Source organism: Lagopus muta, chromosome 15, assembly GCF_023343835.1.
Source record: "Lagopus muta isolate bLagMut1 chromosome 15, bLagMut1 primary, whole genome shotgun sequence".
In the NCBI taxonomy this organism is placed as follows: Eukaryota; Metazoa; Chordata; class Aves; order Galliformes; family Phasianidae; genus Lagopus; species Lagopus muta.
Genome location: NC_064447.1, coordinates 7,192,717 through 7,208,213, shown reverse-complemented (window position 1 = coordinate 7,208,213; position 15,497 = coordinate 7,192,717). Strand labels below are relative to the sequence as shown.

Here is a 15,497-nt window from a genome sequence, read left to right as displayed (position 1 = left end):
AGCAACATGTGCCATTACCTTTCATAAGTCACTCTTAAACACTAAGGGGCCACGAAGGGGTGAGCAAAGGGTTGTTTCAGTTCAGCCTTTCAGTGGTGATGCTGAAACTGAAAGGAGAGGGAATAGGTAAACTGTTTTCCATCAAAATAGGGCTAAAAATGTACACGAGTTGAGTGGTAATTGACGTTAAAGATTTTTCTGCCAATTTATATATAAATTCGGGTCTTGTAGTATTAAATTATGTGCTTTGACATTTTGTATGTGCTCATTCACCGCATATGAATGAGCGGAAGGGCTGATTGAAGGAAATAGTTTGCAACAGAATTACAGCTGCTTTGGAGTAACAGATCATTTGGGACATGCTGCAGAATGCATTTCTTTCTCCCAAGATAATTTATTTTTGCTGTGCTGATTAGTCAGAACTTTACATTTTGGGATGCCATGGAAGCTTTGGCCCGGCATCTCCTAGAGCAGAAATTCAGGACCTCTCCTTGCTATGCCATCCCAGGTAGAATTAACATCTTGTTGGCTATTACAATCTCGTGTTACATTTGAGTACTTCATTTCTGCTTGCCCTGCACAGTCACAACACATTTGTATGGTACTTTCCATCTATATACACGAGTGACAAGGTGGTGCTGAATACAGCTGACTGTGTTTGTGACTGCACTTTAATTCCAAGCTGATCTCAGGGGAGGAGACCCTAAATGGTTCACTGCAGTAGGCATTCCACTCGGCAGCACACAGGTCAATTATATCCATCATTCAACCTTTCGTCGGGGTAATTGCACTCTTCGGAGTGTTAGGAGCTGGTTTGGGGCCAGGTTGTTTCCAAATACTGAATCGATCTTTGTTTGAAAGCTAGCTTCCACAAAGTAATTTTTAGCAAGTAAACTTGCTACAATGCATTCTTTGGGCATCTGAAGTTCTTTCTTAGGTTGAGGTGAAGCACTGGTTCTCCTGATGAAACAAGACTTCATTGGTTGCAGCTCTAAGTGAGTGTGAATAGCAGCCTCCTGCCCCCCAGCTATTTTTTCTCCAGCCCCAGTGACACCAGCTAATGGAGCCAGACAGTGACTTTGATGTTTTCCTGCTCTCTGCTAGATGCTCATAGCCATCATCCCAGTGCTGCATCCCTCACTGCCATACTCCAAAGAGTAGGGCAGGTCATCAGCTGGCCCAAATTGTCAAAATAAGATTATTGCTCAACCCAAATAAAGGTAACAAAATGTGACTTTCCGTTGTTAAAATCAATTAAGTTTCCTTCCATCAGCTCTCAATTCATTATCCCTTTTACCCTCCAGGCCCTGTTCTTCCATCTTTTCAGACTCGGTGTGGAATTAATGTTAAATCCCATTAGCCTGACCCCGTTTTCCCCGTTTTGCCTTCTGGTCCTTTGAATTGATGCGCTCCGACAGGTTGCTCAGCAGCTCAGGGATCAAAGGGAGTGGCAGGCCCACGAGGAGCTTCCAAAGTAGAACTCGCATTGCTTTTAGCCAGGGTTTGTGAAAGGGCCTCTGCATCAGGGCTGGTCAGACAGAGGCCAGCTGCATTGATGGCACGTGGGTGCCTCCTGTGCGGGGGGCCCAGGTGTGTTCCTCGAGGTAACCCGTGTTCAGGGGATTGAGATCATCAGGAATGAGTTTATGTTCCATCTTGCCTATTCCTTGGGGCCGCTCAAAAGGATTTCTTTGTCTAGGTAGATCTTTCCCACTGCCACTCTGTGCTGTGTAGAGCTGTGCTGGCCGTTTTTTGCAGGTTTATGTTGCAAATTAACCAGGGAGGTAGGCAAGACCCAATATAAATACTGGGTGACAGAGCTGTGCCTCTCGGGGTGTTCTGCTCCCACTTTCAGCAGTGTGATGGTGGTCTCAGATTTGCTCCTGCATGCAAGGTTGGTGTGAACTCTTGGGGTTTCATTGCCAGTGAGGTGCATTGGGTCAGCAGCACGGTGGGTGGCAGGAGCACTACAGCAGCAGCTACCCCTTGTGCCTGCAGTGTATGCCATGCACAGGCCCTTCCCCCTTCTGTGGAAGAAAGTGAGCATTTTTTATTATAATCATAATGAGAGAATCATTTTTGTTACTGACTTGCCCTAATAAAATTCAGTTGGATGAAGGAATAAATTCGGTAGGAAAGTGAAGTTGCCTTAAATTTAGGCTCCTATTTAATTTCTTCTCTTTTATGCCGAGATGCTGATAATTTAATTTTGAAGTTTGTGAAAGAAGAATTGCTGAATGTAAAATACACAGCATAAAATATATACAGCGTACACAAACGAAAGGATCCCACTCAGCCCAATATTGAGACTATTTTTTTTCCTTTTAACCAAAGTCTCACTAATTTGAGTAATGGACTTGTTGATCATTTCTGCCGCTCACTCCACTTAATCAGTGATTATTGTTTTCATCCAAATGGGATGTTTCATGTAGGCAGATGGGGCTCTGCATGAATATGCTGTGGCAGCCAAACCCTGGAAGAGCACAAAGCAGGACATTGTTCTGTGCTGCATGAAGTCCCAGTGCAATGACAAACCTAAAAACCTACCACATTTGGTTCTGATCATGAAATATCCCTGGATCAGGGAAGTTTCTCACACTTTTTTTTTTTAATTCAGCACAGGATAGTGGTGTGTGCCTTAACCCTTTGTGGTGCTGTGTCCTTGCAATTTATGTTCACAAATCGATAGATCAATAGGAGGCTGCTCTGGTTTGTTCCATAGGGACTGGGTTTGTTAGCCTGTCAAATAGGGTGCTTCTGTCTATTGACCTCTGCATTGTGGCAGTTTAGTAGTAGAATGCCTTGTTGTGATGGTAGGTAAAGGCAGCTTTGTGATAAATAGTTGTCTTGGTGGAGGTGTTTCAGCAACTGTTAGAAGTCATGGAGTGACATCACTTGGGCATGTTAATAAATTGGGCTTGTGGGGAGAAAATGGGTGCTTCAGAAGTTTTCCTGTGGAGCACTACCTGCTGTGAAACACGTAAGCAAAGGGAAGAGAGCAGCTGTCAGAATGGTAGGACAGCGCTCATTTTAGGCCGTTCGCAGGCTGTGCACACAGTCCTGCAGCATTCCTCCCCAGCCCGATCAGCGTGGGGTCTGGGCTGCAAACCTGCAGTATCCCAGCAGCCTGGATCAGGCTCTGATTAGAAGTGTGTGAACCCCACACTGCAGTATTTTTCTCTTCTCCAATCTGCATGATTTTACTTTCCAAATATGAATTAAGGGGCTGCCACTGGGGCTTGATAAACAGTTTTTGCCACCAATGGAAATGTCTTCTGTACATTCGGTTCAACTAAACTGACACCTCTTCTGAATATGGTGGGATTGGAGTTTTGATTTGCAGCAGTGCATACCTCTAACAGGTTTTCTGGCCCTTATCTACGTCAGACACATGTCTATGCATTAACTTAAAAATATTTGTTGGAAATAAGCAGTTAATGGACCTTTTCAGCAAAGGCTGTCTGGAAGGCACTCAAGCTCTGGGCTAGCAAGAAGGGGAAAAAAATGAACCACAAATGATACCGACTGTGATGTGCTGATCATTCATAAACTGGGAGAAAAATACATAATGAATTGTTGAACAAGTCAGGGTGAAATGTTTCCTTCCTTTCCAGCAGAATATCTCTGAGTTGAATGTCTGAACACCAGGTGGTTCAGGAAAATGTTTGTGCTGCTTGGGGTTGGCTTTCTTTGATGGTTTTGCACGTGTCTTATCTGTGCTGTTGCACGTTTGGATCTTCAGAGGCTTCTGTTCCATTTGTATTTTTAAGCGTACATATAATTAGGCCTAGAGATTGCATAGAGATAAATATACGAAGGGTAAACAGTATTTTAAGCAATGCATCTCCTAATTTTGTTGTGAAATACATAGGTTGTTTGAAAATTGGAGAAAACAGCTGCATATTACACAGCACTGCAGTGCAGTGCTTTCTTTGCTTCTTTACTTCTTGGTACAGCGGTAGGTGCATTCAGAACATGGGATCTGAGCAAATCATTTGGCTATGGCAATGACTGTAGGGGTATTCCTGGAGCCATGTGGTATATCCAGGGTGGAGGTGGACAAACCAAGGTGCAGCTGGGTTGAGCTCTGTGGAAAAGCTTCCTTAGCACTGACGCATCCAAGAGATCTCAGTTGAATTCAAGGACAGTTTCTAGCTGATAATTCTATGTGTAATTGTTGCACATGCTTCTTCCTAAAAGGTGCACATGCAGACCCTTACCCTTGAAACAGTTGCTGAGACTACAAGCATGGAAGTAGCACCGTTTCAGAAGGGCCACAAGTGTGCTATGGTTAAGCACACACTGTTAAGTGCCTCACTGGATCAGGAGCACAGCGACTGCTGTAATGTGGTGTGTTTGATAAGATCCTCTATAATTTAAATGCTTCTGATGAAATTGCACTATAAAATAATTGGAAATTGAGTAGATTACTTTAAACCTAGCAAATAGCTAAAGAAAGTCAAAAGCAGCAAGTTAAAAAGTTTTAATGAGTGCATGCAGTGAGTATTTTGTTATCGTAAAAGCCCAAGGGTTTATTAGCTGATACAGGGCTGGCGTTTTTCATTAGCCACAGGCATTTTGAGGCTTCGTGGGATATAGCTGGAAAACGTTCCAAACAAATGAATATTCTGTTTTAAAAGAATAATGAGACGTTGAGGGTTTTTATAAACTCCAAAGTTTGCTAAGCCAATATCTCTAATTAGATGAAGGAACCCTCTATAGAGCCTTTGCATCGAGGACTGTGCACACAGCAAATGTTTTAAGCATTTACATATCAAATAGTGCTGGCAGCGCTTTGGCTGCAGTCCAGAGCTGCAGATAGTTTTAATCACATTTGTTCATTAATGCTGGGTGGAATTCTGTTATATATGGTCTCTCCAGGATGCTCATTTTAAGCATGCGCCGCTGCTTGTCAATGGTGGGCTTCTTATTTATTTGGTTGGTGGATGACATCTGAAGAACTGAATTTGTGTAACACGTGTTATGCAGTGTCTCAGGAGCAGAAAATGGAGTTCATTCTTCTTCTCTCTTTTGTGCCCAGGCGTGTCTGTTCTCTCACTGGGTTTATTCAGCTATGTGACATTTAAAGAAGACTTTACCTCCTCCTCTATGACTCTGTTAGTTCTTTTCTGTAGGAGACCGAATGCAGTAATTGAAAGTGCTGCAAAGGTGATTGTGTTGCTCACAGAGAACCTGGGGGGTCACCCAGCAGTGGCCAAGCTGTGACCGCCCAGCACCTGGAGCACCCCAGCATGGCAGGTCCTGTTCAGCCCTGCTGCTGCTCCTCTGCCACCTGCTCCTCTGCTAAACACAGCTTGAAAGACAAAACAAACAGCTAAAGACAACAGTGCTGTAAAAGCAGAGGTGTTAATAGTCACCTGCAGCCTTCTGCATGCGGTTGGCCTCTGAAATCCCCTCTGTCGCTCTCATTTTTATGCTGTGTTTTATGAATGACTGGTCTTAGGGGAATCGGCTTCTCTGAGCAAACGCTAATATTTGTTCTGTGACAGATAGCAAGGGCTAAGTATAGCCTTCCCCTGTGCTTTTACACAGCAGAGTCGTTTCTCCTTGATGCTGCCTGATTCTCTGGCGCTCCCCTTGCAAAGGCAGCGCTGGAGCTGGGGAGGTGGATGGAGGCTGGCAGCACCACGTGGTGACCAGGCTGGGCGTGCAGGGTCCCAAAATTGAACTGTGCAACAGAAAGTGGCTTTCTTTATTGTTCTGCTTGCATCCACATGGTTTTATCATTTTGCTTTAAGCATCACTGCCTTATCCCTCAGTGGAGCATTTTCCCTGGGTGTGAAGTTAGCTACCAGCAGTAAGGGGTGTTCATAGGCTGATATGAGCAGTCTTGCAGCCAGCTCTCAATGTGATGTTGCACCGAATTCAGCCAATACTTCTGTTCAGCATCTTGAGATGTGTATTCCTGTCTGTTGAGGACTGTGATCTTAGTTAGTCTTTAGTGACCTATTTAATGCTTTTTCTATCCTGTGAGCTTTCCAGGTCAGGAAACATTTTCCTTTCTGTGTTCTGTTTACAGAACAATTACCAGGTGAGATGTGGGTGCCATGAATGTCAGTTACAATTACACATGATGAACCTTCTGGTATCACTGCAGTGTTTGCAAATGGGCCTTAGCATAGTCACTAACTTAGAGCTTAATCATTTCTGCTTATAGCACTTTTTTTTAAAACACTGATTATTCTCAAAATTGAAGTTAGAAATAGCAAGTTCTAGTGCAGGACAGGTGACTTCTGTCATATGGTCAGAATGGCACTAAGGATCTGAGACATATGCAGGGAGAAGAATAGGTCTCCTCCTGTAGGGAACCAGTTGAACAGGGCATTGGATTAGGTGATCTCCAGAGGTCCCTTCCAGCTCCTCCAGTTCTGTGATTCTGTGTGAGATCCACGTTAACGGCTGGTGCTGGTATCACAGCACACTGTGTCACATGTGAGCAGACTGCTCCCACTTGGTGATAAGGTTGTTAATTTTCACTTCAGCCTGGGCAGACAGTGCCCAGAAACAGAGGTACAGCAGTTGCTCTTTTATTCATCTCATTCCTACACAGAATCAAACAGTATTGTTCCCATATATGTGTGCTGCCAAAAGCAAAAACTTTGAACTTTGAACATTTGATTAATGTAAGTCATGTTGTTAAGCAGTTGTGTAAGTTTTGGCTTATGATCATTGAAGAGGATGCTATTCTTTACATCCTTCGGGTTGTCCATGCGTTAAAGCACTTTGCTGAATCAAGAAAATTTATGTTAGACTTCACTGTCTTCCAAATGTAACAATTGCTTGTTTTCCTTCTCTCAGATTCACCAAAGACTTTTCTTAATCTATTTTCACAGCTGTAAACTAAGGGGATCTTTGCTCTTTGCATGGATTAGTCACCAGGACTGGGAAGATTTGTTTAAAACCAGCACTGCCCTTTGTTCTGTGCAGCACTGTGCTGTGGCCGTGCATGGGGAGATGCTCGTACTGCCCCTGGGCAGGTCGGCCTCCAGACAGTGCCAGCACTAAGTCACTGGGTTTCTTTCCCATTTTCCAGTTCGTTTCCCAGTGCACATGTTATTTTCTGAATGTACTGCAGTGCAAAGCGTGTCCGTATACTTGAGACCCTGGTGACTGCTTACACCCTCAGACACCTGAACCTTACAGTAGGGATGCTCGTGAGAAAAAGCTGGTGTCTGGCTTTGCTTTCCTTTGGCAGTCTCTCTGAGCTCCATTCCTGCTGTACCTCTCACCTCTCAATTTCTTGAACCCTAAGCATCGTGTTGGTCCTGACCCTCTCTGAACCCAGTGCAGGAATTCAGCCGTAACCTTTCAGGGCTGTATTTGTCCTCTGATCTGAGTCTGGATGGATTTGGTGGACCCCACCATTCCAGCTGGGAGTCCTGCTCTTGCATGACCCTAAATCTCCATCAGTGATGTCAGAAATGCTTTGTTTCCTCTTCATTCTCCTTCACTTGTCTCCTTTTCGTGGATCCCCTCTACATGCTGAATTCACGAGAGGTTCAGTTTCACATCTCGCTCAGTGTGCCACACACCTGTGAGTGAGCACATTTCCTCTGCCCTCTACTCGCACATCACCCTCCCCACCCACTCACCATACAGGTCCTCAGTTAACTAATCCTTTTCCCTCACACCTCACCCTCCTAATTAGCTTAATAACAAAAGGAAGTAAAAGTGGGAGCTGTGTGAGTGCATTCACCACGACTCTGGAAAGACTTCTTCTTACATCGTGTTTGTGCTGCTGCACACTGGGGAGACTGATTGAAATGTAACACATGTACTAGTGTGCACATTAGCACAGAAATACTCTCCCTTATCCCGACTTTCTGATTTCCTCCATAGGAAGGAAGCACTGGAAATGTGTTGCTCTCTTTACTTTCTCTTACACTGTAGTGGTTAGCAAGGGATTTTTTTTGCCACGTTTGTGCTCAGTGAATTGCCCTGAAATGTGTGGAGTTGGAGCAGAAATTAATTTGGCATTGTGCTGATGATGTTGCTCCCAATGATGTTTACAGTTGGAAGTCTCAGCTTTCCATTGCTTCACTCAGATGAAGCAGAGGCTCATTTCTCACAGGGTGCTGGGGTGCTGCTGGCTCTGTGACGGTGCTGCCCCTGCACATAAAGAAGCATCTACAGCATGTTGAATACCCTTGGTTTTCTTTTTAATGTGGTGTGATGGAATGGCTTGGAGGTGAAGTGCAGCATCCTCATGGTGTTGGGGCCAGAAGAAGTGGTTTGAATGAAAGCTTAATAGAAATTCGGTGTGCTCCCATACTGAGCAAGGAATTGGTTGACTGCATGAATCTGAATGTCAAATAACTGAAGTGTTTTACCAAATGGAAATGTGATGTTTTATTTCCATGTTGTCAACACACAAAAAGAAGCATACTTAATAAATCCTATGGGGAGTTTTTCCAAAAATACATATTTTACAGAAAGTAGGACCATGATGCCACCAGTGTTTTCAAAGAGTGGAAAGTTATCAATTATTAATTTTTTTAAGAACTAAAAGCCATATGGGCTTTTATAAGAAGTATCTAAAAAGTGGAAATGACTAAAAAGCTCATATGACAGCCCTGAGCCCAGATGCATTCGACGGAGCACCACTGAATAGCCCACTATAGGTTGGTGAGCAATCCATACATGATGTTTTATTAAGTGGTGTGGGCTGTTGCTTCAGTTGATTTGATTTTTGTCCTGTAAGAAAATTAAAACTCAAACACTTCCCAACTTGGTTATATTTCTAAAGATCATCTTTGCGTGCCAGCTTTTGCCTAGAAACTCACCCAAAGATGTCAGCCATTGAAACCATTTCATGTGGAAGCATTGCTAAGTAAATTCACTAAATGCCTATTCATCCCAGTAAGATGGGGAATCACTGGAGCAGCAAATGTGAAAATCTGCACAGCTTACTATACAGAAAGCAGTTTTCTGAGGTTGCCAAATTGAGATGCATAGACTGACCCTGGGAGGTAGTAAAGCGTACATGAGTGAGCATAGGAGGAGGGTCTGAGGCTGCTCAGCCTGGTCACACAGGCCAGTCAATGGACAGAATCTCCATTTGGTCCAGATAAAATCAATGGCTAACTTGTTCTTGTAAGTTCAGTGAGGTAATGCTATTTATGACAACAAGAAATTGGGTTTTTAGATATGGAAATAGGCTACTAGTCTGCTAACACTTCTGAGTTGTTGCAGACCGATGCCAGAAGTTAAATGCATGTGGTACAATAGTCTTGTTTCACTTGATTTTCTAGGGCTTATACTAATAAAATGTTTTCAAGTTACAATGCTACTGACAGCTGGTTTTCTTAGTTTTTCTGCTATCAAGTTCATTTACAGACCATTTCCTTAACAGCTATTGCACCTATAATGAGTTTTTGAATGCAAACCAAAAGGTGAGGATCTTTTTAATATGATTTCTTCTCTTTTCCTAAAATATGCTGACCTAGGTAAAAAGAGGACATTTTTGCTCCATTGCTAAAGAAATAACCAGACCACAAAAGCTGCCATGCAGAAGTACCTTCTCAGACGTGTCAGTTGAAATTCTGAAAATGCCAGTGTCGAGTTGCCAGCCATACAAACTGGAATTAACCTTCTGAATTCCTTTGTTCCTATTAATTTTATTGGGATTTTGACAACCAAGTTCTCCTGCTTTCTGCATTCCAGCTGTGGCATCTTTATTACAAAGACTGAAACAAAGAAAATGCCAGTAGATACTTCACCAAATTCCCTGAGACAGACCTAGCAAAGCATGTAAAAGGGAACTATCAGTCCAGCTTTCCCGCAGCTGGATTTTCATACTTGAAAAGTGCTGAGCAGTATTTCTCAGTATGTGCTCTGTTCCAATACTGAAAACATTTGCCAAGATTTGATGTGATTTTTTTTCAAGGCATCATATTGCTTCTTTCCAGGCACACCGTGCTCAATACAGGAGGACAGTGGAGCTTAGCAGAAGGATTTAAGTTTTTCAGTAACTGCTTCATTCTGCAGAGGGTTTCCAAATGAGAACAAGAAGTGCATAAAGAGCTCTAAAGATGGTACTTTTCATCTTGTGATTGTTCACCTTTTGTTCTTTCTCTCACAGAACAAATGACCAGCTCGTAGCGTTCCTGTCCAGGTACCGCGACATGAACTTCTTGAAGTCGCACGGGAGGGACAACGCAAGGTAAGGCGGCCCTTCACTCTGCTGTTTGACCTGCAGCACTGGGCTTCTGTGCAGCAATTGAGTGGAGAAATCCCTGCTCCAGCAAAGAGGAAGTGGGTGAGGAGGAGCCCCTACCTGAGAATGGTTGATCCAGGGTGGCGCTTCCTGATGGTCAGGTGTAAAGATGGTTTTATAGGGAAGAAGGCATGAAGCAGTCCATGATTGCTCCCTGCTTGTGGTCTAACATGGATGGCTGTTTTGGGAATGGTACTTTGGAATTAGTCCAGAATATTTGCTCCTGGTCTGCACAACCCCTTGCTGACCACTCTTACAGAGGTGGTTTATCAGAAATAATAAAACTTCCAAAGGGGCTGGAAGGAAAGTCTTGTGCAGGCAGCGAGTCTCCATGAGCTCTGGGCCAGCCTGCACATGCTGGCAGGGCTGGGGGTGATAGCTGAGGGTTCTGTGACCCCTATGATTTCAAGACCTAAGAGCAGTGTTCCTCTCCATCCACCCTGTGTGAGACTTGAAGGAAGGCAGACGTGCTCTTGCCCACAGTGCATCAGCTTTTGCTTTCAGGGAGCAGTAGTGACCAAGCACCACATTTCCAGGGCTTTAAACAGCATCTGTAGCTCAAAGAGCTTTACTGTCTGACTGTGATGCTTCTCTTTTCCTTATTATTGGTATTTTCATACACATAACCAATCCTGCATCAGCTCCAGCGACTCCATATGCTGAGTCCCAGTAGCTTTGCACCTGAAAATACTCTTTTGTTCTGCCTGGGTCAGCAGGTAATCTCTTCATTCTGTAAAATGTCAAGCGTGCTGTAAGGCTGGGTTCAGATAAAGTGTAGAGAGAATGTGAGACATCACATAGCATGTTCAGTGCTGAGGGTGGGTAGAACAGCTTGCAGGTTTCTCTTCTTGACAGTTCTTGCTCTTGTCATTGGATTTATCAATTCTGTCATGCTCTGGTTTGAATGGAGTCCTCATGAGCTTTCATGATGCATACTAAAATTCTGTAGCACGTAGTAAAAAAAGTACTGTGAGAGATAATATTTAAATTAGTCAGCAGTTTTCAGAGGAGATTCTTCAGCCTGGAAAATGCAGAGTGTCAGTGACTGGCGGACTCAGCTCTGCTGGCAGCAGTGGTCAGCAGTGGGGCTGAGTAAAGGAGGAAGAAGCAGTGGCCAGGGAGGTGCAGTCGGTCTTGTCCTGTCACTGTCAACCCATGTAAACAGTCATTAACTAAGCATGAAACTTCAGCTGGGTTAGAGCATTTTAGATCAATTAAGCACATAAATCTAGTATTAATTTAGTAATAAAGTGAGTTAATGTGTCACTTGCCCTCTACTCAAAGCAATAACTGCCCATTTATTAATTAATTGGTTCCCTTTGACTCTATGAACATTTAAATACCTTTTACCCCATTACAGCACATCACCAGGTTTTGGGGTTTTTCTCCTGGATTTCTAACAAAACCTCTCTGTGCATCAGGGAGCATCACGTGGGGCACAAAGTTCTGCTTCCTCTGTCTGTGTGCTCCATGAGTCCCAGAAGCATTCCTGCTTCTGGCTGCTGGATGAATGGATCCCTTCATGTCGCCCCTTGGCAGCTCCCCAGAATTTCTACTGGGGAGATAGGCTGGCTCCCCTCCTGCATGCTCGAGATATCTGAAGGGACAGGGCACAGGCCAGCAGCCAGAGACCTCTGATTAATATTGGCATTCAGTAAATGTTAATGCATGAGTGTCAGAAGCTGATCAAAAAGCAGTTAGACCTGTTCGTATAGTAGATGAATTTCCAGCCTGATCTTTCAGTTTTAGTGTTCCAGTTACTCAGTTGTGCCTAAATGTACTGTCTGCCACAACCATTTGGCACACGGTTTCCAATGACTTTTATTTCATGCTCGAGCTATCTGTGCTATGGTCATACCGGTGAGGGTTAGAGGTTTAGCCCTGTAGGCAGGAATCAGGAAATCCTTTGTCTGGCCATTCTTTAAATGTTACTATTTACTCTGCCTCGCCACATCCCTGTGTGAAACAAGTATCCAGTAGGGCAAATGGTGCAAACAGGAGCTCTGTGAGAGCTAACAAGAGAAGCTGCAGCCTAAAAAAAAAAAGGCAAAAGAAAACAGGGCCAATTTGGGATCTTAGACACAAACCAATCTCTAACCTAGAGGGCAGTCAGAGAAAGCTTTGCCCAGGGACATCCTGTCTCTAAGCAGACTTAACAGGGCTTTTTCTCTAAAATGCCCTGCTGAAGGGATGATAAGGGAGAGGGTGCTGCACCTGACTGACTGGTGCTCCGTGTGCAATGATAACTTCTCTTCTGAGGTTTTTCTCTCAAAACCTGGTAAACTAATAATGCAGGAACTCAGCATATAAAAATCACTGCTGCTTCCTATTTTAATTTGTGAGTGAATACGACTCCTAAAAAGTAAGCCTTCCGACTAAATCTGCTTTGTAACCTCCTGCATATTTTCTGAATTCTGTCTGTAGATCAGAAACAAAGATCAGAAGTGCCATCTTAAGCTGAAACGCTCGTACAGCTCAATTACAGTGTGCTTTGTATTCAAGCCATGTTCAAAATCAGTACATGTTTTACTGCCAAATAAGGAGAGAAAGCAGGCTTCCTTTTTTAGAGAGAAGTTTTCTTTTAGTTATGCCAAAGTCATTAAAAAGTGCATCACTCTGATTTTCATTTAGTAGTTTCAAGAAAGGGAACGGATGTGAAAATGGCTCCTTAGCTCAGCTGGAGAAGCATTATTTCCTTAGAGAGCTAGATGTATGAGGGGAGATTGCGCACAGTGGCTGGAGTCATTACACAGCACTTAGTGGGCAACACATTTTCTCCTCTTTTCAGTGTCTTACACTATTAAAGAGAAAGAACAAGCCGGTAGTTGTGCAAGCTGTACCAGGAACAGCACCTGGATGATGTGTAATAAAATATGGAGATGGTGAAATGTGACATCTCCAGTGACAGGAAAATGACTTCTAAGAAAAAAAGCACAAACAGAAGCAAACATTAATCATTTCAGAGTGCTGTAAGCATGCTGCAAAGGTTGGATGCTGCTAAATCCTAGCAGAATCTGGAGCTCATAGTAGAAAACAGGTAACTAAAGAAACGGCCTCCACAAATTTGGCAGTTTGGGTGGAACCTGGGTTCTCTTCTGGTGTTTGTTGTTTTCTTTTAATACTAGAAAATATGGATTTATTATCCCTGCTGTCAGAACAGTTTAATCACTTCCCTTCCTGCTCACATCAAGTATCTGGTGGTTCATTTGGCTCAGATCTCACTCCCAGGCTTTTTGTGTTTTTTTCCTTTTTTTCAAACACTTCAGTATTCTGAAGCACACAGACTGGGAAGATCTATTTTTTGCTTGTAAGTAGCTCAGCCCCACAGTTGCATGTGAGCTGTAGCGACTGAAATAGCAACGTGCATCTTCTATGCAAAGAGTGCATTTGAAAATGTTACAGCTAACTTTCATCTGTTCCTTACTGCTTTATAGAAGAGTTAGGGGCGCCATAAAGCCTTTGCTGTTTCAGTTTGACTATTTGCTTCCCTACAGGGCTTTTTATCCTGTTCTGTTTTTGAAAGCAGTGCTAAATGGCCAAGCAAAGGAAAGACATAGATAAAAGATGGTAGGAAGGTGCAATGAAAGCAGCCTTGTGCTTTGACATGGGAAAAAGTGGGATTTTTTTTTTTTGGTTGAGTTTATTAATGTTGGTAGAATATAGAAGCAGCAGTTCAGGAAGAAGCAGTACGTGGGAAGGTCTGAAAAAGCAATAACTTTCAGAGTGGGGTGGGAAGATGAAAATTGTGGCACGGAAAAGTAATCAGAAATCTGATTGCTATCTAAGAACGTTGAGCTGCACACTTTTTTTTTTCAGTGGTGTCAGTAATAAAATTTGTGTCCCTTCATCCAAGATCCTGAGACGTTTTATGAAATTAGCAGGGAATGTTTTTTTGTCAGATGTTGTTGGCCCTGTTCTACCCACTGCTTAAAGAATCGGGGATGAATAACCTGATTTGGCAGCTTGGACGCCCATAGAAGCAACTCACACTTACCCACATCATTTGGAAAGTTTGAATCCCCATAGATGCACATGGATGAGACGACTTAGAGCTCAGCTGCACCGCCCCAGCAGCACTCCCTGGTGGGCATGGTTAGTCGTGTGGGTGCTGGGGAGAAGAAATCATCTGAGGAAGACATTTATCAGAGACAACAGATGGCAGAATGTCAGCTTTCATGTTGCTGAGTCCGTCTGCGATGAATTCATGCTGTCTCTCTTCATGTGCAGTTTTCTCCATATTTTGATTATTTTTATATTAAAAAAACAAAACAACCACTGGATTTGCAATCTCCCATGTCGTGAGAGTTCGCTGTTACATTTTTGTCCTTGGAAAAGCTGTCCCAGCGTTTCCTAAGAGACATTGGAACTGAGGAGTGGTGGAAACGCAGAGGCAAATCCTTGAAAGTTCCCTTGGAGCTTTACTCTCACAGGGGACTGGATGGGGCTGTTGTCAAAACAAGGCAATGCCTAGTGGAGTCATTACTGCAAAAATAGACTCTTGAAGTTTCCTACACTAAAAACAATTTTAGAATTTTTCTTATTTTTGGCACACTGGAGGAGTTTGCTCTCTGAGCCACAGCATCAAAATGTTAAGAAGCAGGAAGGTTTTTTAAGACTCCTCTGAGAGATTTCCAGAAGATGGAAAATAAGATTTTTCTAAGCCAGTGCAAGTTAACTCTTAGGAAAAGGTCGACAAGAAAAAAGTATCATGAGAAATGTCTTCTAAAGCTCGTATGAAGATGTGATATGATTAAAGCATCAAATGGATAGGATGAGGAAATTGCATATGAAGAAGCAGCAATAAATTATGTAGAGTATGAGGCTCTATTACAAAGCTTGAAAAATCCAATTATGTCCGTGTAGATATGGAATAATGGCCAGATAAAACCTGTATCCATCAGCGACGAGCAGCCCATCTCCTGTGGAATACCCTAAATCTGATGGATGTTTGGTTTCCATAATGACGCCATTGCTTGAGAAAGGACATGTGTAACATAGTAGTTCAAATCCTGTACCATATCTGCTACTCTGTTAAGAACTAAATCTTCAGTGTTTGTGGTAGCAGACCTGTTGTCTGCCACAGATTTATTGCACACTGAATTTAAAACTGCTTAAGAGTGTTGGAAATCGCATTGGTAATGCAGATGATTTGGAAATCCTTCGAGTAGTGCTTTTTGGTCTCACGGTACCCAAATGATGGCAGAGCTGATGCCTCTGTGTCTCTTAGTGCTGTGTGTCTTTTCCATGGCTCTGTGACCTG

General features: G+C 43.2%; 1 protein-coding gene across 3 annotated transcripts in view; it reads left to right on the top strand.

The window, feature by feature from the left end:
- XYLT1 (xylosyltransferase 1) overlaps positions 1-15,497 on the top strand; it is a 151,839-nt gene that overhangs the window by 101,251 nt on the left and 35,091 nt on the right. For all 3 annotated transcript variants that reach the window (XM_048961815.1, XM_048961813.1, XM_048961816.1), the window contains exon 5: positions 10,103-10,183. In XM_048961815.1, the coding sequence (XP_048817772.1) occupies positions 10,103-10,183 (81 nt within the window). The remainder of the gene's footprint in view (positions 1-10,102; positions 10,184-15,497) is intronic.